This window comes from Canis lupus, chromosome 9 (assembly GCF_048164855.1).
Source record: "Canis lupus baileyi chromosome 9, mCanLup2.hap1, whole genome shotgun sequence".
Taxonomy (NCBI): Eukaryota; Metazoa; Chordata; class Mammalia; order Carnivora; family Canidae; genus Canis; species Canis lupus.
Genome location: NC_132846.1, coordinates 28776245 through 28790595, shown reverse-complemented (window position 1 = coordinate 28790595; position 14351 = coordinate 28776245). Strand labels below are relative to the sequence as shown.

At 38.6% G+C, this 14351-nt stretch overlaps 1 protein-coding gene across 1 annotated transcript in view; it reads left to right on the top strand.

Moving 5' to 3' along the window:
* PYGL (glycogen phosphorylase L) overlaps positions 1-14351 on the top strand; it is a 42836-nt gene that overhangs the window by 3826 nt on the left and 24659 nt on the right. Inside the window, exons 2-4 of the mRNA XM_072838532.1 lie at positions 1947-2048; positions 4742-4820; positions 7712-7815. Coding sequence (XP_072694633.1) covers positions 1947-2048; positions 4742-4820; positions 7712-7815 — 285 coding nt within the window. The remainder of the gene's footprint in view (positions 1-1946; positions 2049-4741; positions 4821-7711; positions 7816-14351) is intronic.

The window sequence follows — 14351 nt, the reverse complement described above, 5'->3', positions numbered from 1 at the left end:
TCTTGATTTCAGCTCAGGTTGTGATCTCAGGGTCAGGAGGTTGAGCCCCTGTGAACTTGCTACTGCTCTGGCTCAGGCTCTGTGCTCAGCAGGGAGTCTGCTTATCCCTCTCCCTCCCCACCCCACCACTTTCTCTCTCTCCCTCCTTCCCTCTCTAAAATAAATAAATAAATAAATAAATAAATAAATAAATAAATAAATAAAATCTTTTTTTAAAAAGGGAAGCAAAGAAATTTAACACAGATGTAGTCATCTGAGGGTGTGAATTCACAATTGCAAGTGGTTGGATATATATATACTCTATTTACAAACAAGCTTTTCATAGATCACTAAAACATAAAAAGCAATACATAGGGATTTTATTATCAAGATCATGAATACACAGGGAAGAATGGGAAAAACTGCCCTGATGGCTTATGGCTTAAGATATTTCTTCCTGGGATGCAGTAGCCTCCTGTACAAGGGTACATCCGTAGGAGAGAGTGGCACCATGCACCTCTTTGGCCTGTTTCTGCCTCAGAAAAGATACCTTTTTCTGACTCACACAGAGACATCTAATAAGCTGATGAGACCCCTAATGAGAGCATTATAAATATTCAAACACCTTGCATAAAAATAATGAGGATATGGTCTGGAAAATCATGTTATATGACCCACTAAGAAATGGATGTTGACAATCCATGGGAATGCTTAGAATTCAATTGTTCCATAAGATGAAAGTGGGAAGGGGCACCTGGGTGGCTCAGTTGAGCCTTTGGCTCAGGTTGTGATCCTGGGGTCCTGGGATCAAGTCCCATGTCAGGTCCCTGCCGGGAGCCTGCTTCTCCCTCTGCCTGTGTGTCTGCCTCTCTCTGTGTGTCTCTCATGAATAAATAAAATTTTTAAAAAAATGAAAGTGAGAAAAAGTAAAATTTCTAAGTTGACATTTTCACTAATATTTTATTTTAAATATATATGTATAACTAATGAGTTAAATATTGTAATAAGCATTTGTGATTTAGAGCTATATTCTTTTTATATTTTTGGGTTGACCGAGTACTTTTCTTTTGAGTTCTTCCTATTAGGTAATGAAGGAATCCCTAAAATTTGAAGTGACTTTATATTGATGCATTTATAGATGTTTGTTGTTTCGAGTTTGGTGGAAAAGAAAAGGAGAAGTGATATGGAAAGTAAGGTATTGTGAAAGGGGATGATGAAGTTACTCACTGATCTTCCTTATTTTAAGTTAGTAAACTGATCTTGTATTTTGAAAGGTTTTAGGCAACTCTGACCTTGGCACTTTTCACTTTCAACCCAAATAGTGTATCTGGCTTTATGTCAGAGGCAAACAGTTTCTAAGTTGATAGAGAAATTTCCCATTTCTCTGAGAACAAAAACCAATAAGCCTGAGGTAGTCTTTTGTTATTACCAGACTATGCATAGCCTTTCTAGAATAAAATTATTCTAGTATTACCGGCAGTAATCAGTCACACTGGCTATACTATGGCCATTGTGTGTATGTTGAAGGAGTTAGTCTTTATGTCTCCTGGATGAGATGAGATGATCACAGTCAACCCCACCTAACTCTTATTGTATAAATATGTTACAAATCAGTGATGAGCTCTGGCAGTCTGACTTCTGTTTTGTCCAAAACAAATGCTTAATTCATGAGGTACCTGAACCGGGAGGAAAACACACACACCAAACATTGAACCTAATTAGTTGGATGAGTTTGCCTTTTTCCTCCCTGGGGATAAAAACTTCTTTGCCAAAAACAGGGTATAAAATGGTTTTTCTCAAAGCCAGTTGTCAGTCATGCTTTTATGTAGCCTTTCATCCATCTGTAGGAGTCTCACTTGAACCTGTATTAGTCTCGCTTGTTTGTTTCTTATTGGTGACCTTTTGTGTTTTTATGATGACAAGTAACATTGTCCTTATAGCATTAACATGTCCTGTCTTTGTTTCAGAGGGTTTATTACCTCTCTTTGGAATTTTATATGGGCCGAACGTTACAGAACACCATGATAAACCTTGGCCTGCAGAATGCCTGTGACGAGGCCATTTACCAGGTATGTTGTCGCCGTATTTCCTTCATTCTCTCCCCTTAAATTTCAAGTTCAATTCAGGAACTTTGGGAATGTAGCACTGAAAAAATAAAAGAAAAATTGCTTCTTTAGCTATGACTATTACAATTAGAAATATAAACTAGTGGAGCTCTCTGGTTTAAGAGAAACGTTAGAGAACTGGTTTTGCCTCAGAGATTTACTTCTGTAATCAGTTTTTGACAGCATTCTCCAGCAAATTACATGTTAGGAATTAGCATCTGAACGAGTTTTTTAAAAGTACCTGAGCCCCTGCTATCAGAATCCCAAAGTTTTACTTTGGACTCCTATCTACCTTTTTTTTTTTTTTTTCTTTTTTTAAGAACTTGTTTTTAAGTAATCTTTACATCCAATGTGGGGCTCAAACTCACAACCCGAGATCAAGACTCATACACTCCACCCACTGAGCCAGCCAGGCACTCCTCCTATCTAGTTTTAAAAATGATCAAAGTTTGACTATTATTTTTCATATATCAAAGCAACATGTTAAATAATAAGTTTTTTCAATTACATTGACATACTTTCTTTACTGCTTAATGAGATGTAAAATACACTTCCTTTTTAAATGAGGAGCTTGAGGTTTTAAACTTAATATGCTAACTTATTTTTATGAGTGTATTTAACGGTTTCTCCCGAGCTTCAGGGATCTCCATGCCAAAAAACAAATAGTTCTTAATCCTTTTCATGTGATTGAAAGGAGGAATATGTATTTGCAAAGACATATTCTACATGAGAGACCATTTAAACTGCTCCTTTCCCTTGGGATTGTCTCATGTGGCCAGCTGCTGTCACTAAGGGCTGGTTTCCTTCACAGGGGGATAGGTATTTTCTAAAGAATCATTGCAGCTCCCCTTCCATTTCCCTTCTCTTTGCTTCCCCTGATTTTAGGTGAAAACAATATACCTCCCCTGGCCTGGCATCTAACCAGGTGGGTGAAGTAACCTATATCAACTGCCTCAAGGTTTACAGCCTACTTTAGACTTCCATTTTTAGAACTGAAAAAATCCTGAGTGTTAGCATTGGCACTGAGTGGGTTCCAAAGTGGCATCTTCTTTACCTTATGGTTATTTGTTCACAGCTACTCAAGTCACATAAATTTTGTGGTATTACCTAAGTTACTTAACCATTGTGTTGTTGGCTTGTGCAAGGACCCTGCTGAACTCTTGTCACGGGGAGCAAATTTGGAAGCCCCTTCAAAAATAAACAAAGGCAAAGCCATTTTTGAACTCTCAGAAGATTTAGTTATCAAGACTTGTGTGAGGAAGCCACTTTTGGTTGTAAGGGTGGAGATCCAAGTATGTGGCTCCATTGAAACTGGGGCATTAACTTCAAGCTTGGTTCTAATTTGTGTTTATGTTTGTAAGTGTGTAAATTATGTTTCCATTTTAAATAATGCCTAATTCAATGGATTGCATCACTTTCAGATAAGAATACAGTCATTTGCACAACAAAACATTATTAGCCAAGCATAGGCTAGATTGCTATCTAGTCAGCATAGGACAGGTCACTTAATTTATCTAGCCATCAGTTTCTTCATTGTAAGATGAGTGGCCCAAAGCAATCTCCAGGTCCACGAAATTCTGACACGAGTCCATGCTGGTGCCAGGGGCCTCTGGCTGTGCAAGCCAAACACATGGGGCAGGGAGCTGGCTGGCAACCGGTTCCATCCATCACCAAGCTCACAGGTCCTCATTGGCCTCCCAGAGTCCCTTACCCACCACAGAAAGAAGCAGAGGATTTTAGCCCTTGTCTACCTGGCCCACAGACTGTTTCCCAGACTGTTCCTTGGCCCTAGGTCTCATGGGCAGTGACTCAGTAACTGGTTTTGGGTTAACAACCATTGACCCTACTGAGTAAATAATGTGTTGTGGTCATGAAAAATGAACTTTAGTCCATCCCAGAAAGTCTGACCTCATACTTTTTGATAGTTTCCAAAATCCTTCAGCCCAGTTAGTGTCAACATGGTGCTAGACCATTCCTGACATTTTCTACGTAGCACACAAGAAAATAATTTTAAGAAATAGTAGTAGCTAACATTTATTGAGAAATATCTGTTTGGAGTAATTCTAAATGCTTTGTTTGTATAAGCTCATTTAAATTCATAACATGGGCAGCCCAGGTGGTGCACTGGTTTAGTGCCACCTTCAGCCCAGGGCATGATCCTGGAGACCCGGGATTGAGTCCGGTGTTGGGCTCCCTGCATGGAGCCTGTTATTCCCTCTGCCTGTGTCTCTGCCTCTCTCTCTGTGTTTCTCATGAATACATAAGTAAGATCTTTAAAACATAAAAATAAATAAAAATAAATTTATAACAGCCCTAAATCAGGCAGATATTGTTATCCTTGTTTTTTTAATAAGAGAGGAAAAGCATAAAGAAATTTACATTTCCTAGAGTCAGAGAGCTAAGTAACAGAGCCAGTAATGGACCTTTGGAGCCCACCCTCGTCCCATGCTGCTGCTGGGCCATCTCATACGGTTTGCATCTGCACTCATGAGCATCTGCAGTGGGCATCTGAGGCCAGAACACTCTGTGAGGGAACTGACAGAACTGATTACACAGATGACCCTGGGTGCCCGACCCAGAGCTTTAGGAAATGACCATGCTTCCCAAGATGACCACATTTGTGTCTGCATCCAGCATTGTTTTCCTTTTGTTTCTAGCTTGGGTTGGATATGGAGGAGTTGGAAGAAATTGAAGAAGATGCTGGGCTTGGCAATGGTGGTCTTGGGAGGCTTGCCGGTAAGTGACGTCGTGAGTGTGTTATGTGTTACCTGGCCAGTTGATGGCTTCTCAGAAACAGATGGGCTCCCTAGGAGGAGTGCAAGGTATGACCTGGTTATAGAAGTCTTTGTTTTTGAGTTTGCACTATGGCTTGATCAGCTCTATACAAAGAGTAGAGATGGGAACTGGAACAAAAGAGACATTGCTTAAAACCCTTGGAGACATTGCTTAAAACCCCACAGTTAACCTGCTCCTTCCTGTGCACTTACGGGTTTCCAAAATGGCTCCTTTCTTTCACTGGCACTTGTCCACAGCTACTCACTTCACATACTTGTGAGCTGTGACCTAAGTTGTTTTACCATTATGTTGTTGTCTTGTGCTCGTAACAGTTTGCTTCTGATTGACTAGTAGGCAATGATACTCTTGTCATATTATTGAGATGATGATTTAGTTCATTAATATCTTTTTTGTATGGATCCAATTTGAGTGCTTTATCCAGGAAATGATTTTTCAACAGATATAAAGGAAAACATTAAAAAGATAATACCAACTCCATTAAATTAAAAATATGCTTCCCTGTGACCAAGCAGTTCTACTTCCTGATATTTACTCTCTTAAAGATATATTCAAAGATATAAGTGCACAAGGAGGCATGTGAAAAAATTATTATATTATTGTTTGCTAAGGCAAAATATTAGAAATAACCTAATTTCCCTTGATCTAAGAATAGGTAAGTAAGTATTGGAACATGTATGCTGCAAAAAAATAGGCAGTAAAAGAATAAAAACAATAAAATTGATCTGTATGCACTTCTCTGGGTAGACCTCTAAAGGGGAAGGAAAAAAAGCAAATGGCATTAAAAGCAACACAGTGTGATACGATTTATGTTTTTTAAAAATTAAATATTTTCTGTAAGTATATGTATAAATCCATAGGGAAAAAAGTCTGGAATTTGAAATACTAAACTGCTCCCTCTGATCTTCCCTAGAGAAGAGTGCAAAATTGAGGGTGCTCACCCTGTCGTTAATGTTTTAATGTTTTTTACAATGAGGATATATTGCTTGTGAAATTTATTTTTTTTATTTTAATTCCAGTATAATTAATATACAGTGTACTTGTGAAATTTAAATTGAATAATAAAAATGTACCACCATACAGGTCTTTATCAGATTGCACTCTATGAAAAATAATCTATTTCTTCTTTTTTCAGAAACGATTTCAATATCTCTTAATTTTACACACACTTTCAAATTACTGAAAATCCATTGGAGTGTATTTCATGGTATTTAATCCTTACTACATTGGTTGCAGTGTGCATTGACATTGCTTTTAGTATTAAAAAATACTGCCTTGTAAAGTCAACCACTGAGCAATTTAGTAGGCTTTCCATGAGGCTGTAGAAAGACCAGCAGAACCAGTGGCATACACATTGAAGAATGACAACCAGCCTGCCTTTCATTTATGTAAAGCCCCAGGCCTATTTGTTGTCTGGGTTAACCCCACTCTGTACCTGATATTAATGACCTTCCATTGGCTAAGGTCAAAATGTGAAGTGGTAAATGAGGCTGAGTGATTCTCATTAGATGGCCTCATCTCTGACATGACTGAAAAAGTTGGGACCCTTTTGGTCAGGCTCTGAAAATAATTTGATCAAAAGCAAGGAAAAAGCAAATGGCCACAGCTCTGAGAGAGCAGGAACTAAGCAGAGTCAGGCCATGGCAGCACAGGGACTGGAAGACCACTGTGATGTTACAGTAACTTGAAGGCATTGGCCTTTGTAGATTCTCTGTTTTAGGGCCCCACCGTGAACCTACTTGAACCTACTTCAGCAGGTATCTGTTTGATCTACAAATGCTCTTTTCAGTTTTAGATCCTATTGTACATTTCCTCATTCTCTGTATATTTCTCAGTTCAAATTCCTGAAAGGAACAATCAGTAGCAGTTATAATAGTAACCCCTCAGATTGCACCTGGCCACAACATAGACCCCTGCCCAGCCTTTTGATTGCTGCTCTGGATTGGGGGGGGGGGGGTCTGTCATTAATGGTTTTGGCTAGAGAAAACAGAAAATCTTTCAACAATGAGTTCAACCAACAAAGACACGTGTTATCACTGACTAAGCAAGGACTCCATGATTTTTCAGGACTCGGGATCTTTGTGGTTCTTTTGGCTTTCGTTTCATGGGGGAAAAATGGCAAGAGCAAGGAAATCTTTCACTGCACCCAGCAGACTTCCTAGAACCTCTCATTAGATTGTAGGCCATTGTGTGCCCATGCCAAAACCAATCACTGGTGAAGGAAATAGAATTACTAGATTTGGCTTTGAAGCTTAGACCAAAGCACGATTCATTTCCTGGCCCAGCCTCCCTGAAGCATATGACCACCTGATATCTGAACAACATTGGAATTCTATTAACCAGAAAGATAGTCTGCCACAGCTAGTTGGGTATCTGGTCACATGTAAATAATACTCTCCTAAGGCCATCTTTTCAAGCAGGGGCCATAGAGACAGCTTCCCTTAGAAAGGGCAGTGTGAGTGACAGACACAATAATGAATATATCTAAGGCAGGCCAGCTTCCTTATCGTTCTCAAATGAAATGCCAACATGTACACAATGTTACATACAACATGTATGGTGAGATAGTAAATGCTGTTTGTTTTCTTCTTTATACATTTTTGTATTTTCTGATTTTTTCTATAATACTCATTTTATAATTTTAAAATGTTATTTTAAAAATTTAATACTGTACAGCTATCTCTGTGCTTTAAAATACACATGTGGTTTTTCAGAGAAAATGTTTTATGGCTGCCATGTTTTTTAAAGAAAGATGAAATGTGTTTTGTTTTAAAAGATAAAATTTGGACTAACCTTGACGACTCTGCCTTTTGCCTGTGCTCTCTTTAATTTAGCTTGCTTCTTGGATTCCATGGCAACCCTGGGACTTGCAGCCTATGGATATGGCATCCGATACGAATATGGAATCTTCAATCAGAAGATCCGAGATGGATGGCAGGTATGTGAGCCATCTTTCAAAATCTTGTTATTAAAATACTTCTCCTTCATAGCATTCTGGGTGATTTATAATTTACAGATACTTAATATAGAGCTCTTCTAATATCTCTGGCATTAAATTGACATCACTAAAAAGTAGCAGTCTTCCCCCTTTGGGATGTGAGTTCCCTAAGAGCTGAGAGCCTGCCATAGCACCTCACATAATGCCTGACTCATAAGAATACTCTGAAAACATTCATCACTGACACCTGAATGCAGACCCTCTACAATGTGTGACATCTGTTCTCTGCAGCATGCAAAAGGAGGAGCACATCTTTTGACTTATGACCTTCCCCTATAACTCTTGCTGGTAGGAAGCATGCTGCTATTTTATAGGTGAGAAAATGGAGACTCTTAAGCAGTGGAGTTACCTCAGATCACACTGCTGGCAAACATGGCTTTATATCCCCAGATTTCCAGGTCCACGTTCAGTATTCTTCTCTATACTCAGTCTCGCCCTCCTTAATATGTTTATCTTAAAAGACACATAAGCTCACTGTTCTAATTTTTTTTATAAGATACAAGCAGGCAGTCTTGTAACTATTATGTCCAATAAATCTGGCACCTATTTAATATGTATAGTTATAGTGTTCTGCAGAAATCTGCACAGTGGTAATCAGTCCATACAAATCACTTTCCTTTGATTTTTATATAACCAAACTGGATTCTTAGGTATTTGTTTCTTTTATCTTTGGTCATTCTTTGAGCCTACAATCGACCTAGTCTAAATAGTCTTCCCTGATGCTAAGTATGATTTACGCTTTCTCTCTCCCTTTCTTTTTCCCCTACACACACACATTATTAACAAAAAGAGGCTGGATTCGATTTCCAAAAAGCCCACATTCTCTGAGCCCCTCCCACACTTCTATGAGTTAGTCTGAGATAGAAGAGTGCTCAGGGTAGGACAGGGCGACCTAGGCTGGAACTAATCGCAAGGGGGAGGAAGGATGAGAATAAATTTAGTGTCAGCGCCATTCTCCTTCCTGCAATCAGGATTTTGACACTCTCTGAGCTAAGCAAGAAGGAACTAAAAGGTTTGGTGGGATGAGAGAATGCACCAAGGAAAAGTCTCAGAAGGATAATACTGGGAACATCTTGAAAGATAAACTTCCAAATTTTGTTAAGGACCAGTGTGTTTTAGGTATCCATAAATAAATTAGAAGGCAGCACTGTGTTAGGGAAAAATATGTAGGCCCTAATTGAGATCTGGTTTCTAATTTGAGGCCTAATTGCAACTCATTACCCCATGAGGTGTGTTGTTTTGATTAGTTTACCTGATGCCTCTGAGCCTCAATTTCCTCATCTGCAAAATGGAGATACCAGCTTCACAAAACCATTATGAATATATGTAAAATGTATGGTACACAGATAGGCACCCAGTAAAATGTTAATTTTGCCTAAGAAAAAGAGGATAATTTAATAAATTGTGGTATTATATAATAAATATCGATGTAGTTATTACTATATTTGTATTAATTTTAATGAAATGGGAAACTTTATGTTAGTTGAGGAAAGGTATGGAATCATATGAATGGTATGACCTATCCAAAAGAAGCCAAAAAGGTAAAATACTAGGAAAAAAATACATCAGTTATCTCTGGGAGATAGGATTACAGGTAACTTTTACTATCTTATATTTGTTCTTCCACATGACTCATATTCCATAAGAAATGTGTATTTTATAATCATAAAATTAGGGGCACCTTGATGGCTTAGTGGTTGAGCATCTGCCTTTGACTCAGGTCATGATCCTGGGGTTTTGGGATCGAGTCCGACATCAGGATCCCCTTGGGGAGCCTGCTTCTCCCTCTGGCTATGTCTCTGCCTCTCTGTGTGTCTCTCATGAATAAATAAATAATCTTAAAAAAATAACAATCACAAAATTTATAAAAACAAAATAATGAGTTCCCTTCCTCAAAGAAGTAACCTAGAGTTCCAGTGTGAGAAATCTAGTTTAGCCTGCATTTCCAGGACAACCAATGTTTTGACACCATCTGACCAAGCAATATATGGTATCCATTTTCAGTCTTTGAAAGTTCCATGTGGTATTCATTATACCCCAGAATGTTTAAGGATTTTTTCTTATCTCCTTACTATCCTATGAAAAATTTAAAAGAAACTCAGCAAATCAATCTCAAAAAAATTTTTTCGAAGCACATTTTCCCCAGAATTTAATGAAAGTTTGCTCTTTGAAAATCATACCTGGTATCTTTGCTACTGTTAAGTGGCCTTTATTCTAGGAAACCATCCCTTTTTCTCCTATCAGACCCAGGAAGTATATATTTCTGGTGTTCATAAAAATGAGAGACTGTGTGGCTTTTGCTAGTCTCCAAAGCTGACCTCACTAGCCATCATCACCACTCTCATGATGACATGAAACGGAGTCAGAAAAACTCATAATAGTATTTACCATATGCATTGTTTACTGGGGTGGTATTTTAAATACATTATACTATGAAAAAAGAAACTATTTCCATAAAAAACAAAATGTATCTTCTAGGAAAGCAGCATGCCTCTTGAGGGGGTGGGCATGCCCTCAAGCACATCAGATACATCATTGCTAAAGAAAATGGCACAAGCTGGGAAGAGTCTTTTTTTTTTTTTTTTTTAAGTAGGCTCCATATCCAATGTGGGGCTTAAACTCATGACCCCAAGAGCAAGAGTTGCATGCTTGATGCCCCAAGCTGGGAAGATTTTTGAAGGTTAATGGACTTCTATTTTTTGAAGTCTCTCTTGAAGGAAGATTTGCAGTAACATAGTGTTCATTGTGAACCCCCTACAGGAAATCATTTTATTGCCAAAATTCTTGACTTAAAAAAATTCTTGAAGTCTATCTAACGAGAATCATTGAAAGTTTATCAGTAATAGTGTTCTATGGAAATAATTGGCTCCTGGGAGGAGGAAGGGAAAGACAATTGCAACAGCCTGGCATTAAAGTTTAACAATCATTACCAAAGTTCTGAGCAGAAAAGTGCTCACAGCAGGTGTCTTACAGTTGAATCAAACAACATCTACAGAACCCTTCCCTCTCCTCAGAACCTGTGCCAAGTCTGCTGTAACTAGTCATGCACAATTCACATTGCCCAATAAGCTTCTAGTTACCACTATTGAATTTGTGGTGTTCCCCAGAAACAGTTTTCAATGATTTGTTCCATCAGAAAACAAAGTTTGTTTGCTTGTAAGGTCTTCATGTCCTGTGTGTCCCACCGTTGAGAGGGAAAGCATTTCTTAGAATTCAGTCACTAACAGAGCTCCCTGAGCCGACCTCTGCTTCTGTGCTGGCTATAGTACAGATTCCATTGAGTCATTCCTCTAGGGAGGTGCCAAGTCTAGGCTGTCCCCCTCGCCTGACTGGCACACTACTTCTCACTCCACAGACCCATGCTCACTTTGTCTCAGTTCTCTTTCATCTGGGATGCTCAGACCCAACAGCCCCCTTGGATGTAAATAAAGCCTTCTTCCATCTTGCCCCCACCCTTCGTATGGCTCAGCATGTTCGTACATTCAGGGATCATTGGCTATGTGGAAATCTAAATTTACAGAGCAGTTTGTTGATTTATTGAAAGAAAAAGAAAGAAAGAAAGAAAGAAAGAAAGAAAGAAAGAAAAGAAAAGAAAAGAAAAGAAAAGAAAAGAAAAGAAAAGAAAAGAAAAGAAAGGTAGAGAAGACGTTTATCACCATTCCGCAGCTTCTGTGGATTTAAAGGGAGTGGTAGGGGGCAGTTCTCTTTTCTCCTTTGATCTGCTCAGACCAACTTGTGGTTATGAAATGTTTTTCAATTTACCTTAAAAACAAGCTTTGTGAACTTGAGGGAATTAATTATCTGATTCCTTGCCAAATCAGGAAGAGACTCAAAATAAAGAACGGCAGGCTAAGAATTCTATCTTTCTACAGAACTTATTACCCCAGTGAACTTAAAATCAGCCATTATTCAGCAGGGAAAAACTAGACCATCATTTGATATCATTAAGAGTAATCTGCTGATGTGCCTTGTCACTTTGTGTACCCTCAGAAGAGCAAACGCAGGCTCTGACTTGCATAGGAGTGGGCCAGTGGTGGCAAGTCCAGAGCTCATCTCTTCTAAGAGCATTGAAAGCTGCTTGAGGGCAAACCAATATGATCTTGCTGCATTTCTCAGCAGAAAATACGTTGTCAGCTCTCCTGTACACATGGCTTTTGAGAGGAAAGCTTTTTCTACCTCATTGTCCTGTTTCGTGGCATACCTTCAGATATGTTTCACGACAGTCCCGAGTGCTGAAATGAAGTGTCTTCCTGTTACAGGAAGCAGTGTTCACACTGACCAGTATTTGAAAACCCCCACCTTCCCTTGCCTAAGAGCCGCAGAAAGTGTTTGGTAAGTCAGGATGTTTTGATCCTTTGCGGATATTCTCATTTGTGTGGAGTTTCTAGTTATTAACACAAGCTTGTGGACTCTAGATGAAAGATTAACAACTGATGAAATGCAACCGTTTCCTGTTAAATTTTTATTTTATTTTTTGTTGTTCTCCTTCTGACTAGAATAGCAGAAGTCTAAATTGTGAGTTGCAGTTACTGACTTCATATCACCACGTAGCTCCTGAGGACTTGTTAAAAATGCAGAATTTCAGACCACTCCCCTGACTGACTGAGAATCTGCATTTTTAACAAGGTTTGCTCAGCTGATTAGCTCAAACCTTGCTCCAGCTTTCCCTAGGCTTCACCCTACCTGTGATGCATCCTCCTGCCTCCCATGTCTCTCGAACTCCCAGATCTACCATTTACAGATTTTGTTTCTAAGTCTCCTTTTCATTCACCATTATGCTGGTACTTAGTATAATTGGGTAGCTCACTGGCTTTCTTAACATAAAGTCATGATCAATGTTTGAATAAATGCGTGTGTATTTACTTGTCTGTCTGTTGACGTCAGTGGTTTGTCTAATATCTCAAAAGACAGTAGCTGTGTTTGTCTCCACACTATGCCTGGGGCAGGCACTGAATTCGTATGTAGGTGGTAGTCATGAAACATCCAGCAGTCCATCATAATTCATAAACAAAATCTTCTTAAACTAAAGCTAAGTTTTCTAAAAGGGGAAGGTGAGGAATCAGATAAGTAAAATAACCAGATTTGGGGTAATCTCTTTGACAAGAGTACTTTGTACTAAAAGCCCTTACTCCTCCTTTCTTGTCAAAACAAAATTGCATTATTTAATACATATGTAATATTTTAATGCTTTTACTAATAATATCTTTACCTTAAAAATACATCCCTCGGGGATCTCTGGGTGGCGCAGCGGTTTGGCGCCTGCCTTTGGCCCAGGGCGTGATCTTGGAGACCTGGGATCGAATCCCATATCGGGCTCCCGGTGCATGGAGCCTGCTTCTCCCTCTTCCTGTGTCTCTGCCTCTCTCTCTCTCTCTCTCTCTCTGTGACTATCATAAATAAATAAAAATTTAAAAAAAAATACATCCCTCCTCTCCAATGCATTTTTGTTGGTTTTGTTTTGGCACATCTGTTTGTTGCAAACCAAAATTCATTTGATGTCCAGAATACCCTAAATATAAATTATGATTTTTAAATTTTTTATAAGAAATATGTGGTTATAAATAAACAAATACATGAGAAAATGTTAAAATTGTCAATAAATTCCTTACATCTTAGTATATGTTATTTTCAAAATGAACCATAATTAATGTTCCTTATCAGATCAAAATTACTAAAGCGATTGAATTCAACAAACACTGCAAAATGTAATGGTATCTTATATCTATATTGAAATAAGCTTTCTTAAGAGAGCTCTCTATGATTAGTATTTCTGAACTGGTCTGTGCATTCTAGGCAAAAGAATCTTGACAGATTCTCCATCATATGGGAGCCATCAGGTTCCGGTATCCAATTGTAAACATCCCTGGATAGCTTCTCTCTATCCCTCAAGCTGGACAATTGTATTCACAGATATTAAGACACAGGCTTTAGAACCCACAGAACTAAGGTCAAATCTCAGCCATACCATATACTATCTGTGTGACTTTGAGCAAGTTACAATTTCCTCATCTTTATAAAGGGAAAAGTCATAGACTGCCTGGGTGGCTCAGTCAGTTAAGCATCTGCCTTCGACTTGGGTCATGATCCGAGGGTCCTGAGATTGAGCCCCACGTCAGGCTCTCTGCTCAATGGGGAGTCTGCTTCTCTTTCCATCCTTCTACCTTAAGACTCCTGCTCTGTTTTTCTTTCTCTCTCCTCTCTCCCAAATAAATAAATATTTTTTTGTAAAAGGGAAAAATCATAGCTCCATCCTATAGGGTTGGGCTATGAGAATTAAATGTAGTCATATGTATTGACAAGTATGATTATTGTTGATTTAGGTTGTTATACTCTACCAAAGGTAAATTGAGTTGATAGAACCAATATTCTTTCTTACCAAAACAGTATTTTTGCGTTGATTTAGTCAAAGATAGTTTTGATTCTACATAATTTGCTTTGAGATCATTGAAGTTCCTCTCCTGAAAAATAAACTCCCT